Raw genomic sequence first — 20,230 nt, forward strand, 5'->3', positions numbered from 1 at the left:
GAGCACCGACTCGAGTCAGATTGCAAGGGCTCCAGCAAAGAATATTTGGCTTTCTGGTGAAGACAGGTGGTTGTTAGTATAATGCTGACACCGGGTGTGAGGAAAATCTGATTTTATTCCAGCTTTGCTTTTACCTTCCTGTTCAACCTCGTCTGCTGTTAATTATTGGGTTTTGTATCTGGACTTTGTATTTGCTTTTTATTTTTTGAGAGAGACTCAAGATTAAACCCTTTTAAGACCACTTTTATGAAGAGTCCTCATTGTTCATCATTCGTGAATTATGTCATATTGACCTTTCTCCTGCCTACACAGGATGATGATTTTTATCTTTCAGTTGCTGGTATGGAAGTTGCACACCCCTTACCATGCATTTCCAGCTTGAAAATGATACGGGTTTTGGTAGAACGTAAGAGCCTTGAAAAAGGAAACCATTTTTACTTGTCTTGGGTAATGTAATCCTTTCCTGGGCTTTCTGTGTGGTTAGTGTGGTTTTCTGGGGGTATTTACTATTTGTCTTTATCTGGTGAAAATGCAGTAGCTTTTAAAAAAATCTGTTTAGAAGTACTGTGCTCTCCTGCTTCAACCTGAAGGAGCTGGGAACGTTACGTCTGTGAATCTGGAAAGGTTTTGAGGAAAAGAAAAGGTTTGGGTCCCCTTGAAAGACTTAAATCAAAGAGCTTGAGTGTCAGAGACTGCATTTGTCAAGAAGGTAAATGCTTGAGACACATACTAAACAAAAAAGCATGCACAGCCCTGTTAAGCATTGGCACATTACTGAGGAAAGGAGCAAATCTCAGGACTGCTTGTCTGGTTCATTACTGGTTATTAGTCCTTAAGCACTTCCATGAAGCTTTCACAATTCCCATAATTTCACAGTTTCCCAGTATTCTGCAAGAAGTGAGAGATCAAAGAAACCACTGCTCGAATTAGAACCATTGTATTTGAATCATATGGCCCAAACCACGGGGGGGGGGGGGGGGGAGTAAAACTACTCTTTACAGTAATCGGTGCGTTATGGTCATCTGAATTTTTGTAGGGAAGAAGTGTATGGAACTAAGCAAGTGACAAATACAGCTACTTATATCATTACTGAGTCAGCAGTATCAGGAATATAACTTTGAGTTCATTGTGTTAAATAATACTAAAAATGCAGGAAATAACAGACAAACTCAGAAAATATTGCTGCCTCTTGCTGCAGACTTCGTCTGGTTTTGTGGCTCTGCTTAATGAATTTAGCAGCCCTCTTACCCACAGTGTAGTCTCATCTTTATGTCAGTTTATGTATTCTTTGTTTGATGGACCATTGGAAGAGAATTCTGTTATTTTCTATTGAACCATTCGTAAATAAAATGTCAGGATTTTTCTGGTACTGTTAAGTCCAGGATCCGTCTGGTGTATCAGCTTCTGTCAAGTGCCTTGGCCTCTTATTCTTTGATCCAGTGATTGTTTGTTTCCATGTTGGTTGGGTTCATTAGTCCTGACCCTATTTTTCACAAAGTAAAAATAATTGTTTAAAATGTGTACTTAATAGTGTTTTTTCTCAAGTCTTCCATACCCCTTCTTAAAGTGAGATTTAGGAAGAAAACAGACCGACCTCTTGCAGGTGCTCTGAGCTCCGTTTATGTAGTGCGTTTTCTTCAAACCCGTGCAAGCATTTCGAGCCTGGCGTGACAGAACAGCCACGTACTGCAGACACCCAGCAGGCCTTTTCTGGAGAGACAGCTGGATGTTCAGACCCTCTTCCCGTGTTTGACAAATGTGATCTAGCTTGTGGTAACAGATCTTTAGACTGACTTGGGAATTCAAGAGATTTTACCTTTGTTATGTACTGTCCTTCAGTTTTCGGGATCCCACAGCGGTATCTGTACACCTGTTTGTAGCAAGGTGTCTGTTCGCCAGCAGAAGGAAAGAACTTGCTTGTTCCCCAATGAAGTAAACTGACGTATGGCAGTTAGAGGCCTGCAAGTCTTACAAGCCTTCTGGTTGAGTTCTGACTTTCAAAATTAGGGAGTGAAATTGAAACTTGGATCAGTCTCACCTTCTGGTAAGGTGGGAAACGTTACATTATCTTGACATCCGACTGCTGAGTTCTTACGGGAGCTTGCAAAGAGATTCAGAGCCAATGTTGGTCCCCTCAGTCTTCCGAAGATACATTATTTTGGAACCTTCTTTCCCTATGTTGTTTGCTAAAGTATTTTTTGTTCTTTGCTTAGCACCCATCTGTTCTTATATCTGTCTGTTTTTTAAAGAACTTCTTATTCCAGTAAACACTTTATTCGCTTTCTGGTTGGTGTGTTCTTAAGGACCTCGTGGTCACTACATGGTTCGCAACTTTATTCTCTTGGTATGCAAATTTATCCTCTATTTTATCTGGGTATTTCAGGGTCATTCTCTTGGTTTTTGTTTTATTTTGTTCCAGATAATTAAAAAGTGTGGAATAGCTTAGTAGTTAAGGTTGTTGTGACAAAAATGCTTGGGTCATTCAAAAAACTAATTAGGCAGCCTGGCAGGGAGTATGGTATAGTGAATGGGTTGTCCCATGCTGGGCCAAATGGCTTTCATTCTTCCTAGAAGCGCTCCTGATTTTCACTCTGAGTATTAAACAATGCAGTTAGAGACCGAGGTTTCTGTGTTTCAAGCTTGTTTGGAGATGCTGGTATTTCAGGGACAGTGCAATTTGAGAACGAGTAGGTACTTAACACAGTAAAAGTAACTTTTCCTGAAAATAGTGTATACAGCATCTAACCTTATGAAAATATTTCACTCCCTAGTCAAAAATACGATTAAAAAATTAAAAATAAAAATGATCATTCAAAGCTTAATATAGTATGTTCTAAATCACTATATTTTTAACATTCAAACATCTTAGCCACACAGCGAATGACTAATAGAGCAGTTCTGGTGTACCAGGCAGATACCTGGTCTCCATCAACAGTCGCTCGTGCTCTTCCTCACCGTTACATTCATCTCCGGTTGTCTGAGCTGCTGTCAGGATCTTTTTGAGTCTTGAGTGTTGCCATTTCAATGTCTGGATGAGTTGGTGTCTCATTTTGACGCGATAGATATTCCCTTGTCACTGCCGTGATGGCCAGTTCAGGACTTTATAGTTAGCTCTAAGTCTTGGAAGTCTGCTAGTTGAAAGCCTGGAAAAGGAAGTCTATTTTCATGTCATGTAATTGCAGAGAAAATGGAAAACCATTGGAGATTCTTTTTATTCAGCACTTCCTTCAAAAGGAGGCTTGTTGATTGTTCTGGAAATACCAATTCTGATTAATAACAGGAGTTTACTTACTGAATGTGCAACAACATACGTTGCATGTGATCATCCATCCCGTTCCTCTTTCATTGTGAGGCAGCCTGCAATGTCAGGCACATTTTCTCCTGCTTTCTTGTAACTGGAGGTGCAGTGTCACATACAGCAGAGACGTGCCGTCGGTCCAGAGTAGCTCTCAGTGGTGCTGGCTCCTGTTCCTGCCTCCCTGCCCCAGCCAGCCGGTCACTGGTGTCCCCCTGCCCCGAAGCCGTCGGCTCAGGCGAACGCTGAGAGACGTGGATGATCCTGGGCCTGAAGCCGTGCTCCTGACTGCAGCGTCTGGCTGGCAGTGCTGGAAACCGGTGGCTTAGAGGTCTGAACGCTCTCTGGGTGCAGGTGGTAGAGCACCCTGCTTCTGAGTCCAGCATTAAATACTGACTGACCTTGCCAAGCCTGCTGGCTCATTTGTCTGCCTTCATACGGAGTTTGCATGCATACCAAGTACTTTCTTTATGAAAAATCCTTGAATTCCAAAGATACTGCTCACAGTAATTACACTTTAAGAAGAAAAAAGGTATTGCAATTTTTTTTATTTACAGTGCGCTCTGCACAGCGTCTTCTGTAACAAATAAACAAAGCTCAATCACTTGTGTTAATCCTTAGCAATGCTTTTTCCTGTTACTGTTTTTTTTTTAAGATGTTACTGTTGGTCCTTAGTCTCCACAGACTTTTAAATCTGTGAAAAGTTCTGTATAAAGCGATTAAAGGCAAGGATGATGAAAGATAGAAAAAGGTGACATTTTTAACAAGAGGCTTTTTAATCTGAAAAAAAACCCACCCCTGTATAGTAAAACTTTTGAGTAGAGGAGAAGAAAACCACTAATCAATAAATTACTTGTTTCTCTAGCACTTCTCTGTGGGTGAGATGAATTGCCCAACTCTTTCCTGTCCTATTTATTTGAGATCATTGACCTAATGCCTGTTAGACTTTTACGTGATACTATTTTTAAAATAACTGAGGGATGAGCAGTTTCTCTTTTGGGGTCATAAATTGCTGGAAAGAGCAAGTCGCAGAGTGAGGTGAAGCTTTGGCAACAAACAGCGAGACAGCAGACAGCAGAACAGCAAGCAGCGGCTGTTTGGTGTTATAAATAACTTCTGTACTTGACCTTCTATTTATTGTAAAATAATTTAGAAAAACCTGGCTAAATAAAAGAGAACAGTATCGATGATGGAACAGTGCAACAGATAATACAGTCAAGCAAGAGACAAGCTGAAGCTATTTGAAGTGCAGGAAACCTTTTATAGGTTTTTGAGTGGAAAGATTTCTATGGAACAAGTCACAATTTTGTGGTGGTCTTTTGAGCAGGTATGAAAAGTAATGTGGCAGTGATTTAGCCACATGTGTGCCAGCTGTCATATAATTGATTTGCAGTACTTGTTTCATTTATTAAAAATTTACTTACAGTTTATTAAAATAGTACTGCTAGGTGTTTTTTAAAATTCACTATGAATAGCCAAAAATCTGTCGCCATCGGTTGTGGTTAGCAGTTGGTCCTGCATTACTCTTTTGTTTTCACTTTCTCATTTGACTAATCTTGCTTATTAAAAATCCGGTAACGTGTGACTGGTTTGTGAAACCATCTGCAGTAGTTCTTGGCTGTATTTAGTGCTCCAGCCAAACATACCTCCTACTATTTATTCTATAGATATTGAGGAGCCCAGTGTTATAGTCCTCAATATTTTATTGGGGCAAGATAGTAAATATGCCAGAAATACTCTTCATTCTGCGGTGGTTGTAAGTTCTGGTTGTAAGTTTTTCAGCTGTGGAAAAGGTGAAGTGGTAATGTCTTTCCCTTTTCCAGCAGGCTAGAGGCTGTATCGTTTATCCATCATGTGGGCGCTGGGCTCGACCTTTTGCTGTGGCAGAGCGGGTCGGAGCAGTGGGTGCTCGCAGCAGTGAGACCACTGTGCCGCTGGAATTGCTGTACGCGGTGTGTTTTATAAAGCAGTGCAGATGCAAGAGCAGAAGACTTCCCAGTTCTGGTGAAAAGCAGTGGTTCTAGCAGCAGAGGAATATTTTTTTCATACTTCAGATGAATGTCTTGACCATTGGGCTGTTGAATAAGAGACTGATGGTACCATTTACTGTGTATCAAGCTGGATCTCTTCATTCCCTTTCCTTATTTAAAGCAAAACCCAAAAAAACAACTACTCAAAGAAACCTTACCCCACCACTGGGCTCCTCTTTTGTGCTGGCAAGTGGAAAATGGCTTTGAATGCCCCTTGTCTGGTGGTATCCAGACAGCTGTCCTTAACAGTTCCCAGCAGTCCCACTTGGCACTTTCACCTACCCACGCTCAGGGTATTTCCCTGAACTTTTCTCTGGATATTGAAATGCCTGAGTTAGCCAACATTGATAACTGATAGCTAATTTGAAATTACATTGAGAGCAAATTTTAGCTTTTCAATAAAATACAAAGCTTGAAAGAAAGAGTCTAATTGTGACAAGGTAGTGGGTTAAGATGTATTCGACTGGGGCACTCGTACTGTCTCCCATCGCAGATTTCAAGTGAAAGTTCTCTCTTGTGGCAGCAAATTTGGCAGCTTAACCTGGAGTGTGTTTGGTGGATTTGTTAGGGATCATCCTGTGCACCAGAAATCTTTAAAAAACTGCTTCCTTAAATTAGACTTACCATACGTGGCTCTTCTAATATGGCCTGTTCTAGAGCACATCTTCCAACTTTCATTTTTTCCTGTATAAATTCTGTGCTTTCAGGCAGAGGAAGCCGTTGCCATTTTTGCCTCGTAGGTAAGGCTTAAGGTTGACTTCTAACAATTTTTATCCTGTCCTGCTAAATGCACTTCCATGATTTCCTTACTGTTGCAGTGCTCGCTGTCTAATCGTGATGCGGGTGGGAGATCCCCTCTGCCGATGTCAAACCGCAGGATCTCTCCCGCAGTGGTCGGCAGTGGACGCCGAAGGAGTTCGGAACAGGGCAGGCACCTCGGGCTGTTGCCTTGAAGCACCCTCCCAGCCTTCAGCAGCTTGTAGCTTCCCGTCTTCCTGCGACAGGCGCGCTCCCAGGAGGCAAGGTGGGTAGCTGCTTGTCATCTCCACTGGTAGCAAAAGAAACTGCTTACACCCATGTAGAGAAAACCTAGGTTTTGCCACTGCAACAACATCTGCATCGCACACTGTACCTCCCGTGTCCTCTCCTGGATGGCGGGTTACTGATAATACGTTGCTAAGCCTTTTTTCTTTAGTTTAAGATCGTTATTTATTGATCTGCTTTTGGCAGTTGGTAAAATGCCAACTTTTAGTATTAGCTACTGGCCTCGTTTTATTTAAACCTTATAAAATTTTATTGTTTCTCTGCAATGCTGAGAATGTGTGAACGTTTCTCCTAGAATGGTTTAGAACAAGGCTTTTGATATTTTCTGCCTTAAACCTTAAAACTCTCATTGTGCAGATTTCAGAAAGGGCACATGAAAGATTCCCTCACTCATCCTCCTTCCAGCATTTGAAAAGGAAGCCTTTTAAAGCCAGTGACCTGTCTGTAACAGCGCTGGGAAGGGGGGAGGCGGGGGAGAAGAGGCAAGATGACATTCAGAATTCCTGCAGGTATAAATTAATAATGAAGAAGTAACAGCCCAAACAAAATTCTTAGCCAACTCTTGTTTTTTAAAGTATGGCAACAAAACATAATATTGTACCTCCATAGAAAGTAGAACATAAAGGTTTTTTTCTTGTGAATATCTGGATGCTAATTGATCTTCTAGCGAGGAAAAAGATGCAGGAGAACATCTGGTCTGGGGATTGTGCTCCTGACACAGAAGTGTTGGAGAGCACTTCAGGGTTTCTTGTACCAACAGGAGAAAGGGAGACAGATGTGGCGAGGATCCCAGAACCTATTAACAGTCAATCTTCCTGTGTTACTAATACGCACTTGCTACATGCAGGTGTCTGTGTATTGAGAAAGGGAGCATGTGCAGAATGTTTTAATAAATTATGCTGACCCTTATTTCTATAAACACATTTGTTTATAAGGAGTCTCTTGGAAGAATTTCAGGAGTGTCACTTTTCGGGGCTGATACATGACTCCACACTTCTTATAGATCAGAACTTTGAGAATATTTTGCAGTTAGGTCAATACGTTGTCATTTTAAGTTGTCTGGCTATTCTGTATCAGTTTTCCTGGTATCTAGTCCGCTTTATCTTTATCATGAAATTGTCATTTAAATTTTTGTTGTCTCCTTGTTATCCAGTTAGGTTGATTAATCCCTATTCTTGTGTGAGCATTCCTAGCAGGGCTATGTAGAATTTATCCTGTTGTAGCCTAGTCAAATTGCTGCAAAATTCTCCATATTTAGCCTGACCTATTCCTTGAAGAAACAAAACACGTATAATTTTAAGACCAGAGGGAGCAGTCATGATAATGGTATCTGACCTCTTGTGTCACACAATCCACCACCTTTTACAGGGAGAAATAATTGCTTTGCGTGTGTCCTGTTAGAAAGCTGCCATATTGTATGGAGCAAAAATTATTAGTGAGGAAATGGAAAATAAATGGCTTGAAAAAAGTTATTTTGATAATGAAAGCTGTTATTTATTATTTAAACTTTGGTTTTGAGTTTTCTGTAATTACATATGGAATAGTTGACTTTCATAATCCCAGATTGGGTAATAAAAGATTAATCAGTTGGCAGGAACATAAACTATGGGAAACAAAAGTAGGTTGCACGGTGTTGAGAGGAAACAGCATACTCAAATTTCCTGGTATTTCTGGTAGTGATTGATAGTTTTTCATATTCAGTTGCAAGTTTATGGTGTCAGTTTAACTTACAGAGAGGTGGTTTTGTTTAGCTCCATGTAGATAACTGAGGAAGACGTGGCTGCAATATCCAGTGGGTTCAGATATTTAACATAATGTGGGTCCTCCTGAAGAGTTAAAGGAACTCATGGAATGCACTCATCCATATCCTTTCTGCGCTTGTAATAGACATAATATTGATGACTTACATTTTAATAAATTGTCTAGGTAGTATTTGCAGTGAGTTACTTTTGCAATTAAAAGTCCAGTCTAATTCAACTTCTGTGTGTGCAAGATCGTAGTAAACCAGCAGACTCTGTGCCCGTTCCTCTGTCTTGTGATGCTTCATATTTCTTTTGGTGAAGTGTAGACTGCAGTTGGGTTTTACTGCTGAAGAGTGCCGCTGCCTTGATAGCGTGTAACAGCCTTAGACACGGGTTGTGCGAGCAGGGTTTTTTCTGCTTTATTTTTCTTTTAATTTTGCTAGGCATTTCATTGTCTCTAAACCCTGCAGTACTGCAAAACTGGCACTGAAATTCTTTGTGTAGAAAATTCCGGCACCAGATGTAACGTTAGGCTTTTCAGTACTCACCTTTTACAGTAGTAATCAGAGACCTGGAGAAGAGGGGTTGTATAATGGACAGTAGCAGATTTCAACTGGCTCTAAACAGATGTAAGCAGGAAACAAGAAATAGTGACAAACATTACATGCCTTGTCTTCTTTGTAATAAATTCATCTGAATGCAGAGTTGCTGTGTGTATGTGCAAAATCAGTCCTCATCTAATTTTAGGAGCACGATTTGTTTTATGTTTGGCATCTATGTAGCCTTTGGCTTGTCCCCTGTGGCAGCAGGCATATAATATATTTTTTATAGAGCTCTGTTTACTTTTGTGTATTTCTGTGCAGCAATTAAATGTTTTAATTTCTTACTGCCTAAGCATTTGTTTCTGGTTTTAGTTATCTCTTGTCTAATCCATGCTGCTTTGCTGCAAATGTTATCACTGCTATTCATAGGCAAGAGAGGAGTTTCACTGGCACCACGATGGGAAGGGTGAAAGATCAAACTACATCATTCAGTCATGCGCCTTGTCACACCAGCATCAGGTAAAACACAAGTATTATGACCAGTTCTGCAGGGTGTCTAGGAGCCACAGACCTAAAGTTTGGTTTGATTCCCAAGGCTGTAACACAAGGACCCACAAAATCCTTGTGGCTTCCAGAACTACTTGTTAGAAATAAATCAATTGAAATTCAGTAATGCTGATCAAGGTCAAGAGTAAACTACTCTCATGCTGTGTATTACAAGCAGCAAAGTACTAGAATTGGAAAGAAAAGTCATGTCCAAAGAAGAAAACCCAAAATAATATGAATTAAAGGTAGTGGCTGTTGCCAGCTATGCATAATTACTCAAAAGCGGTATTTGTCCAAATAAATCTAATTGGACGAAGCAGCCTGTCTGAGTTACAGCCCACCAGAAGTGGCATGGGTTGTTATTTTAGGCAAATTAAGGAAGTCTGACAAACAGACAGTAAAACCACACAGATCTGAGTGGGATGAAGACAATTCTTGAAAGAAGTTGTGTTAGCTGAGTTTTCTAATGTAGTCCTGAAGGATTTTCACACAAGGCATTTTTCACTCAGTCATCACAGAATCACAGAATGGTTTGGGTTGGGAGGGACCTTAGAGGTGGAACTTGTCCAGTTCCAACCCCCCTGCCATGGGCAGGGACCCCTTCCACCAGCCCAGGCTGCTCCAAGCCCCGTCCAGCCTGGCCTTGAGCACTGCCAGGGAGGGGGCAGCCACAGCTTCTCTGGGAAGCCTGGACCAGGGCCTCACCACCCTCAGCGTAACGAATTTCTTTCTTGTATCTAATCTAAATCTCCCCTCTTTCAGTGTGAAGCCGAGACCCCTTGTCCTATCACTGCAGGCTCTTGTCAAATATTCCTCTCTAGCTTTCTTGTAGGCCCCTCCAGGCACTGGCAGGCTGCTGTAAGGTCTCCCCGCAGCCTTCTCTTCCCCAGGCTGCCCAGCCCCAGCTCTCCCAGCCTTTCCTCCCAGCAGAGGGGTTCCAGCCCTGGGATCATTGCTGGGGCCTCCTCTGGCCCCGCTCCGGCAGCTCCGGGTCTGTCCCGTACTGAGTGCTCCGGAGCTGGATGCAGGACTCCCGGGGGGGTCTCAGCAGAGCAATTATCATTAGTGAGGAACTCCAGCAAACAAGGAGGTCTGGAGACACCGGCCTGCAGGGCTGCTGGTGGAATTGCCCACATGGAGCTTCTCAGCTGCTGCCTCAGCTAAGCAGCTCCAGTAAAGGATGGTGCATACAGTTGGTAGAAGAAAAAGAAATGGCCAAGGCGTACACATGGTATCCCACTGTAATCCCAGGGTGCTTGTACTGCTGGGGCATCTCGACAAATGTACGTTCTCTAACTTCTTTAAAAGACCTCAGGTGAAGTTGGAAAGCCACAAATCTAAACCATGAGTTGAGGCACGTTCAGTGTTCTGGTTCAGGCCTCGCCTTGTGAAGAAGTCAGTGATCTGACGTGACAAAGTCGCTGAGGTATCTCGCATGTCAGAGTGGGTATGCTCTGCTATCTGCAGAGTGCAAGGGTATGGTGTAGCAGGAAATATACGTGATAAAACAGCACAATTTGTTCAGAATCAAGTAATTCTACATTTTGTTGGTACAAAGTGAAGAATATTGAAGAACGGGACGATGTATTCATACAAATAAGACACTAAATTATTTTTCTCCTCATGCCACCTGTTCTAGCAGCTAAAAATAATACAGAATTTTATGTTGTATTAGTACTTGAAAATGGAAACAAATGAAACAAAGCTGCGTAGCAGTCATTTTCATTCTGTGCTATCCGTTCCCATGTCAGGTCTCTATTAGTCGTGATCAGTGGCAGCGCGGGCAGGACTGCTGCTTCTTATGCTTGTGGGCAAACATTTGCATTGTAGCTCATTGATTCTGGGAAATCGTAATAGAAACGAGACTGTGCTTACTCCTCTGACTATTTGCTTACCTTAAGTTTGCAGAGACCGACTGAATCTGAAGATAAACAGCATAGTATTTCCAGTAGAAGTATTGGATTCATAAATCTCCGGTTCATCCCTCTCTTAAAATTTCATGTTCTGTAACCAAAAAAAGATTGTAGATGGGATAACCAGAATGTGGAACAACTTGTTCAGTCATCACAAAACCAGGAGGAGTGGTGGACACACCGGCAGGCTGTGCTGCCATTCAGCGAGACCTGGACAGGCTGGAGAGTTGGGCAGAGAGGAACCTGATGAGGTTCAACAAGGGCAAGGGCAGGGTCCTACACCTGGGGAGGAACAGCCCCAGGCACCAGTACAGGCTGGGGCGGACCTGCTGGAGAGCAGCTCTGCGGAGAGGGACTGGGAGTGCTGGTGGACGACAAGTTGACCATGAGCCAGCAGTGTGCCCTGGCTGCAGGAAGACCAGTGGTATCCTGGGGTGCATCAAGAGGAGTGTGGGCAGCAGGTCTAGGGAGGTTCTCCTTCCCCTCTACTCTGCCCTAGTGATGCCGCATCTGGAGTACTGTGTCCAGTGCTGGGCTCCCCAGTTCAAGAAAGATGAGGAGCTACTGAAGAGACTCCAGTGGAGGGCTACGAGGATGGTGAGGGGACTGGAGCATCTCTCCTATGAGGAAAGGCTGAGGGAGCTGGGCTTGTTCAGCCTGGAGAAGAGAAGGCTGAGAGGGGACCTCAGAAATGCTTATAAGTATCTGCAGGGTGGGTGTCAGGAGGACAGGGCCAGACTCTTTCCAGTGGTGCCCAGCGACAGGACAAGGGGCAACGGGCACAAACTGAAGCAGAGGAAGCTCCAGCTGAAGATGAGGAAGAACTTCTTCCCTCTGAGGGTGACGGAGCCCTGGCCCAGGCTGCCCAGGGAGGTTGTGGAGTCTCCTTCTCTGGAGATATTCAAGACCCGCCTGGATGAGATCCTGTGGAATCTGCTCTGGGTGACCCTTCTTCGGCAGGGGGTTGGACTACATGATCCCCAGAGGGCCCTTCCAACCCCGAACATTCTTTGGTTCTGTGATCCCTTCCATTGATTTTTCTTAGCACTGAATTATCCTTTCTTACAGTAGTGCACATACCTCCATTGTACGTGACTCTCACTTACTAAGTTGGGGATATTAGTGTTAAGGTGCAGAACTACTGTCAGAATAATTTTTGACAGAAATAAGCATATTGGCAGTTGATGCCTGTTTTACTGGGTGCACAGTTATACAAAGGTTTTTAAAGGTGGACGTTAGCATATTGGAAAAAAACCCCAGACTCTGTATAATTGGTGAGTACTGAAGCAGAACGTTTTACAAACCTGTGTGACTGTCTTGTCTGTTAATAGTAGTTGGGTACAACCTTACAAGAAGCTGGATCTTTAGGTGTGAACTTGCCTTACAGGTGGGACTGATGATTGTAAAAGTTAGCAATTAATTCAGGTAGAGTAGAGAACTGCGAGAAGAGAAAGATTAGGAAACAGTTTTGTCTGAGATGCTGAAGTCAGGTCATGCTTTCAGGCAGATGGCTTCTGGTGGAACTCGTAAGAACAGCCAGGCTGGTCTAGGAATCCCAGACTGGTACAGAGGGGGGTTGAATCGCTGTGCTGGGTTTTATGTATAGGAAGAACAAAAAACCTGAAAGATTTAGAGAAGAGTGTGACAAGAAGCTTTATCATTTCGCCTGCTGAAAGGGAACTAGACCAACAGCCTTCAAAAATGCCGACTTTAATAATATATTTAGTTTTGTAGTTACTAATGCTATAATTACCCATGGTGTGAATTATTTTCGTCTAGGTGGGTGCAGGAAGAAGGATGAACTGTGTGTGAATGTTTTGAAATTAGTGCAGTGAGAGTATGTACTGTAACTGAAGATAGGAATGCTTCTTCATTCATCTGACATTCTTCAGTTAATACAACGCAGTGCTAGGGGTGAACCATGCCATTCCTCTATGAAAAATGCGATGTGCTGAGCATCATTTTTGTACCTTCTTAAATCATTGCAATATCTTGGCAGTGTTTGTACTGGATCTGTGTAAAACTAGAGATTTATCAATGCTTTGTGAATACTTAATACTCCTTCTTGTACCTACTTGGTATCTTGGTCTGAGAAGTTCCCTTGCTAAAGACGACAAGTCCAAGCCTAATCTTTCTTAGAAATACTCATGTGTTTGTTCTTTTAGGCTGCGCTTTTATTGCCCCTTGTTAATATGATAAAATGGAAATTTTCTGTTGTCTATTTTGGAGACAAAATCTTGTTCAGAAGACCCGTAGCTGAGAAGTCTTGTGGGTAATTAATAAAGGAACAGATTTGTCTGATGTTCCTCTCAAAGACCATGTGCCTACAAGAGACAGGAGTTTGGAAGGATGAAAATTAAGAGGACTTCTAATCCTCTAAAATTCCTAAAGAAATTGTAGAGCAAAGTTTTAGGTGCAGTGATACAAGCAGCAAAAGGAGCTGAATCAATAGGCAGACTGACATGAGCAGGAGTTGTCTTAGCTTTCCAAGCTCACCAACTTTGAATTAGTACTTGGACATCTCTGACTTGTAGGCCCTTTGCTGCAGCCAGCCCTAGATCTTGTAGTCCTTACTGCTGCAGGTGGGTGGCACGCATCGGTTTCATGTAGTCGTGTAGATAAGGATATTCCATTTACTGTGCCCAATGTGGGACTCGAGCGCTTGACGAACCTTGGCCTGTAGCTCAAGCGAGTAATGAGCGCTGTGTTTCTGCGAGCTGTGGCTCAGGCATGCAAGGGCAAGCTCTCCTCTCTTGGCCGGCTGCCTCCTGCTCCGGATCGGGCTCGGGTGCTGTGCATATTCTGGCAGGACCTGTGGGTCCGTGGCCTGGCAGATGCTCGTTGGCACGTTAGGTTACCCCGTCCTGCAGCCCTTGCTATGACGTGGCCTTGTCATGGGAGGGAGAGGGGTCTCAGGAGATTGTTAATGGTGTAAGGTTTTCCGTCTCACGGTCTGTCCTTCAAATCTAACACCTGTTCTGGTGATTGAGAAGCTGGCAACATTGTGGTGACCTTTTGTACTGCCTGCTCTAGTGCTGCCCGAGCCAGCCGAATGGAAACTTGCTTTGTAGCAGTTCACTAGAGAACAGCAGAGCACACCTCACGCTTTTTTGTCCGCTAAGAAAAATGCAACCCAATAATCCCCTTCATACGATGTTGAAAATGTGGGTCTCTTTCTGTAGTAACATTCTGTGTAGAAACCACATTAAAAACAACGTATTGCTTTAAAATACAGTCCTTCACATCTCTTAGAAGGTATTCAGCACTGCAGCCTTAGTTTATCTCTCATCAGATGATGTTAGATTTTGTGGCATCTGTTGCCTGAGCGTTCAGAGTAATGAATCACTTTCATCTTGTGCTGGGCACACAGCGTGCACATACGTGCTGCCGCTACCTCCTGCATGGCAAATGAGGAAGAAGAAGGTCAGTTTAGGATGTGGAGTTTTTCAGAAGTAAGTGCACGCTTCTGTTGAAAATACTCGACTTAGGTGGAAATACTATTTATTTTTTTCTTTCTTTCTTTTTCCCCTTGTTGAAAAAAGATAGCTCGTCAAAATCCCATGTATGCTATAGGAAGTATCTGGCAAAGTTAATTTCTTAAATCAAAGGCTGATGCATATAAAAATTCTTGAATGTCTTATTTTCACCTGTTTTAACTTTTCAGGTCTGAAAGGGATCTTTTGTTCAAGTTTTAAGCTATCTGTAATATAGCTGTTTTGGAAGTGTATCATGGGAATGAACTGCTTTGACTCTTCTTATCCGTTCTTCTTTGGTTTTAACGTGCTTTTCATTTTGGCTGCTAGTTTGTTAAAAATGAGAAAACGTCTTTCTCAGTTTTCCATTTTTCTGACAGGGATTCCTGTGAATAGTCCTATAAATGACTTAGTAAAGAAAGTCATGTCACTACAAAGAAGTGAAATCTTCCCGTAAGTTCACTGAGTAAAGGTCAGGCTTTGGTGTTGATGTTAATGGAAAAGAGAAGAGAATCATAAACTCCCTTCTGATACTTGTGGCCAGTCTCCAAAAGGAAAGGTTTAAAACACATATCATTTCTAAGAATCTGAAGTGCTGCTTTCCTTCATTTGTCTGCCTCTAGTTCTGTTCTTTTTCTATTTCTTTATCTGCAGTTGAGCATCCACCAAAATAAGGTTTTCATGCCTGGTGTTGAGGGAGGGACAGACTTCCCCCTAACAAAGCTACGATGGCGTGAAAGCCCAGGACAAGAAGGATAGCAATGGAAATAGAGTAACTCTCTGAGACTAAATGGCACACCAAAAATAACTTTTCTCAGTTCGGAGAAAGAAGGCCATGTCAGCACGTCTGTGTGGCACGTGTTAGAGATGACAGTGCAGAAAATGAGAGCAGGACTCTGCATCGTACTTCTGCGCCAGTTCTTCCAGCTACATAGGAGGCAAACGCTAATGCTGCTGCAGTCCTTCTGCCGAGCCAGTGCATCCCGGCAAGCCCGAAATCGGACATTTCGCACTAGGAGCAGAGCTGTGTCAATCACGGCTTGTCGATTGTTAAACGTCCGTGAGCCCTCAGACTCCTGCGAGGTGAGTACTGTGTATCTTGGCAAAAGGACACGCGTTATCTCAGATGCCATCTGTAATAGCTCACAGACCTTTTTATAATGTGCCCAGTTTTTATCTGTCAAAGAAAGCTAAAGGAACAATATTTTTTTAAGTGATAACTGGAAAAATTTGAATTTCAGTAGGCACAGCAGAGCAATCTTGCAAAGAGCATTATGTTCAGAGATGTCCGAGGTCTGGCCTGAAGTCAGCAGGAGTTGATGGGAAGATTCAGATGTCAGTGAGCTACAGAAGAGGCCCTTGGACAGGGGCCGCAGTTGAGAAACTGTCTTAAATCTACTTTCCAGCTGCCCCAAATTTGTAATTTTTTTTCCAAGAGCCTTCCTGCGGTCTGACGTGTTTGTTTGACCATTGGCAGGCTTGATGAAGAAACCTGGCCGCAGAGAGCCGGGAAGGTCTGTGTATTTACAGGTACCAGGGCTGTGCCTGCTCCCGCGTTGAGGCAGCACTGGTGCTGCAGAGCAGCACGTGTTTGCACAGCTTTGCTCCGTGTCTTCTGTTCTAGCACAGTGCTTTAGCCCAAACCCTGGAGGTCATCAGCGTTTGCTAGGTGGTGTTGTAGTATGGAAGCGTAAGGGCAGCGTCTACGCTGTGTCGGCCTCTTCTCCCTTGCTTTAACAATCACATTCACACTGGTTTTAAAAGTTGTGAGTCATGAGCACCTTAGACTGTAGATTCAAACTTGAATTGTAAACATTCCAAATAAAAAAACCAAATTAATCGCATTTAATAAAGTACAAAATATTTTTGTTTTGACCTAAATAACATCTTTCATTTGTTTGGAATCGATTTCCCTCTGTAGTTCACTGCGGGGGAAAAGGTGCTTATTTTTAGGTGTGACACCAGTATTTTTTCTCCTTTCATTCGTTGGCCATGCAGCTGAAAAAATATTCTTTAATTGTTACAGCAAAACTTGTGCAGCCCTTCCTTGCGTCAGTAGTCACAAAGACAGCAGTGGAACCAATTCTGTGTTTGAGCAGAAGTGTAAATCAGAAGCAAATCCTTGATGACTAAATGATTATTCTAGCAGGAATTTAATGTTTATTAAAGACTGAGCACATGGAACTATCAATATCAATTAAATTGGTAGCTAAGACAGAAGTGGATTTTATTTCAGTTCCAAGATAATTTAAAATAAAAATATTGATTTTATTCAGTGGCCAAGACCTGCCAGTTGTGCTCAGAACATTTTTTCCTACTTTGCTGAAATCCTTCACCTTAGCTGGTATTTCCCAGCTACTTTATTTTCAGTATGGGTTTATAGTGCATGTCAAAACGTCGGATGAACTGTTTACATAGAACATCATGATGACATAAAATTTAGTGCTTACTGTCCTGATTATTTCATGATGAATGCTGCATTGAGAAAAATAGGGTAGGAACTAAGCAGAAAAACAGTGGTACGTTCGGTAGTGAGCAGTAAAGTACTACTGCCAGTTGTATTTTAATATGAAAAATGATTAATTTCTAAGAGTAATTTCTTAATGATCTTTGAGAAGAGATACTGGATGGTTACAGTTGATTATTTTTACTGAACAGTAACTGCAAGGTATAAAATCACAGGAATACTGATACCGTTCTACCTGTTCATCAGTCTAAGCAATTTGTTATGCACCAAGTTCAGTATTAGGAGGAGAGAGAAAAAAATTTAGGGTGTGTTTAAGGTATTTTGGGCACTGCATGTTTAATATGAAGAATATACCCAAGGAAATCCTTCAGTTATTAATTTAAACTTTAAAATCCAAGCTAGTAATCCAGCAGAACTACAAATACTGGACTTAGAACTAACGGTTTGCTTAATTAATATTATTGATCGACCTTTTTCTGAGAAAGTAGTCTAATTTTAAGAAAAAACAGACAGTGTCTCATTTCGTTGCCAGTTTTCTTTTGCTGCCTCACTCATAGTCTGCTGTTGCTTTAAAACAGATAATTGTTTTGACAGTGTCAAATACCAGGGTTGGTACTGAAGTTAAATTGGATTTTAATTCTTCGCTCTGCCGAAAGTTAGCAGATCGGTTTGTTCACCAGCCACTTAGCATATGACCTTGTGCAAGACAGCAGCAAGGGCTACATTTTTTTGAAAAGTGGTCTCTAATTAGAAGAATTTCTATTCTCTGCTGTGTGCCTTGCGGGTACTTGAATCAGGATGCTGGAAAAACACCTTTGTTGGGCCTTGCTTCTCCGAGAAGGAAAGCCAAAATCTCATGAATAAAGAAACTCCCTGACCTTGGGCACTCGAAGCACAAGTACAGTTTTCAGCAGGTGCACTTGTGTTTCCCGATTACATCCCAGAGTTTCCATGGAGCTCGCAGAGTGGAGGTGACGTCTGCAGCCGAACTGTGGGGCTGACGGGAAGCTCTCGGCTGAAGCACCAAGGCAGAGGGCTGTAGTGTGCTGGTTTCTGAGTTTTATTAGTGCTTAGCAGCTGCTGGTTTTCTCTTTCCCCACCCAATGCACCTTACAAGTGGTGATCCTGCTCCCGTAGGAACTCAGTAGCACACGTGAGCTAAGGAGGTGGCGTGATTCCCGGTTTAACCAAAGCAGAAGTTGGTGGTAATCGCCAACACTGTCTGTAGCACGTTGGCCAGGCAGTTCTGAGGAAACACTGACGCGAACGAGACGTCGAGCTGAACTCGCCGGTGTTTAATTGCTTTGCGAGGAAAGCTGCACGCTGCAGCCTTGCCTGTGTCGGAACACGCAGGGTCGGTGAAGCGCGCAGGACCTGGCTCTAGGTACCCAGCGTGTCTAACCCATCCAGCATATCTGCACAGAAGCATTTCTTTCTTTCTTTCATCAAGCTAAAGCTTAAGAAACTTGCTGGAGTTTGAAGGAGTGCGGCGGGGTGTGACTTTGCTCACCTCAGGAATAGTTTGAGCTGTGCTGTGCCAGGCCATGGCAGAGATTTGGAGTCCAGGGGTAGGTACTCGCTTCGTGCAGCGGGAGATGCAGGGCGCAGCCCGGTCATCTGTCCTCAATGCAGTTAGCTAGTCTGGATTTATTTACTTCCTTTGCTGGATCAAGGCCAGTATATGCTACTCTCTGGTAAATAAACTCCCCACATTTGTATTCCCCAGAAATACAGTCCCTTCCCAGTAAGGACATGTGCCTGGTTGTTTTACCGTCGCTGGCTACTATAACATTTCCTGCCTGTTCTCTTAAGCACTTGATATGAAAATATAGACCAAAAAATGCTGAAATGTGGAAGAATCCTTGTCTGTTCTTAATTTACATTAACGTGTGTCTCAGTTTGTACGCTTTATAAACAAAGGGCTTTGCCAGCAACTTGCTGGATCCTCTGCAGGCACAAAGCTGAAAGGTGGTTTTATGCAAATTTGTCACACTTTCTGAAAACCAAAGCATAACAGTGGCAAATCCTGATGTGGCAAGAAAACTGTCAGCAAAATAAAACCAAGAAAATACCCCAAATGTTTTTGACTTTTGCCATGACTATGAAAAATTTTTAAAAATAAGACTTGCGTGCATGTTCTGCGGGATGACCTGCGTCTCTAGTATTTAAAGCTTGTAACCAGTGTTTTTGCTGAAGAATGAAAGGAGTTCTCTTCTATTATTGGGGTTTTTTTGCTTGCAGGTTTCTCAAATGTACCAATTCATTCTGGTTCATAATTGCTCAAATAATCTCACCTCATTGGTTTCCAACAAAGCCACCTAGATTGACACTTCACCAAATTGAAAGTTCAGTGTAGAACAGCAGCTGCTGACCAAACGTGACTGCTTTCCACCGAGGAGCGAGATTCATGGTTAAAATTATTCAGCTGCCACGCGCTGCCTCTGTGAAAACCACAGCACAGTGTAATACCGATCTGAGTTTATTTTGCCCCCTCTCACCCCACTTTTAAGTAGTTTTAGTTCATTCTCTTTCTCTTCACTTTCTCTGGCTGTAATTTGCCCCCGCGATGGTGTGTTTGGAGACCCTGTGCCTGAAGCACGCCAATCCCCAGCACCGGGAGCGCGGCCGGCCGGGCTGTCTGGGGTGGACATGGTCTGCTGCTCTCCCGGGCGTGCCGGTTGCGGTAGAGATGTTTCCAGAAGGTGGTTCAGAACAGTGAAACCCTCGGGGCCCACTGATGTGTGCAGCGCGTTGTCTCGGGAGGCATGGTGGGAACGTAGGATTTACTGGTGCAAGGAGACTCTCCTTACAGGCTGTCACTGAATAAAACCACTGCCCTTTTGTCTAGGGTCCTGGATTTACCTGTGGTGATGTTTGTAAGGCTTTAAAGTAGTTCCATGCTGAACTGCAAAAACGTACGTTAATGGAAAAACCACTCACAGAGCTATCTGGCCTGTATAGAGACCTGTCCGCAAGCCTCTGGACGTGGATTCTTCATAACTGCTTTTGTCCTTAAATCCTGAGACTGACAGAGTGACCCCGGATCCTCTCTGCTGTGTCTCTGGGCATCCAGCAGCCTTCCTCCACGGGTGCGTGACCTGCCGATCGCTCAGCTGCCGTTATTTCCCATTGCTCAGGCTTAAAAAACTCTGGTACACGCGCTGATTGCTGCTGTGAA

General features: G+C 43.0%; 1 protein-coding gene across 1 annotated transcript in view; it reads left to right on the plus strand.

Moving 5' to 3' along the window:
* Positions 1-3,743: 3,743 nt before the first annotated feature.
* Positions 3,744-20,230, plus strand: part of LOC142362677 (uncharacterized) — a 220,464-nt gene continuing 203,977 nt past the window's right edge. The window contains exons 1-5 of the mRNA XM_075432444.1: positions 3,744-3,827; positions 5,119-5,247; positions 5,558-5,658; positions 5,819-6,011; positions 6,176-6,349. Coding sequence (XP_075288559.1) covers positions 3,744-3,827; positions 5,119-5,247; positions 5,558-5,658; positions 5,819-6,011; positions 6,176-6,349 — 681 coding nt within the window. The remainder of the gene's footprint in view (positions 3,828-5,118; positions 5,248-5,557; positions 5,659-5,818; positions 6,012-6,175; positions 6,350-20,230) is intronic.

Source organism: Opisthocomus hoazin, chromosome 11, assembly GCF_030867145.1.
Source record: "Opisthocomus hoazin isolate bOpiHoa1 chromosome 11, bOpiHoa1.hap1, whole genome shotgun sequence".
Classification (NCBI taxonomy): Eukaryota; Metazoa; Chordata; class Aves; order Opisthocomiformes; family Opisthocomidae; genus Opisthocomus; species Opisthocomus hoazin.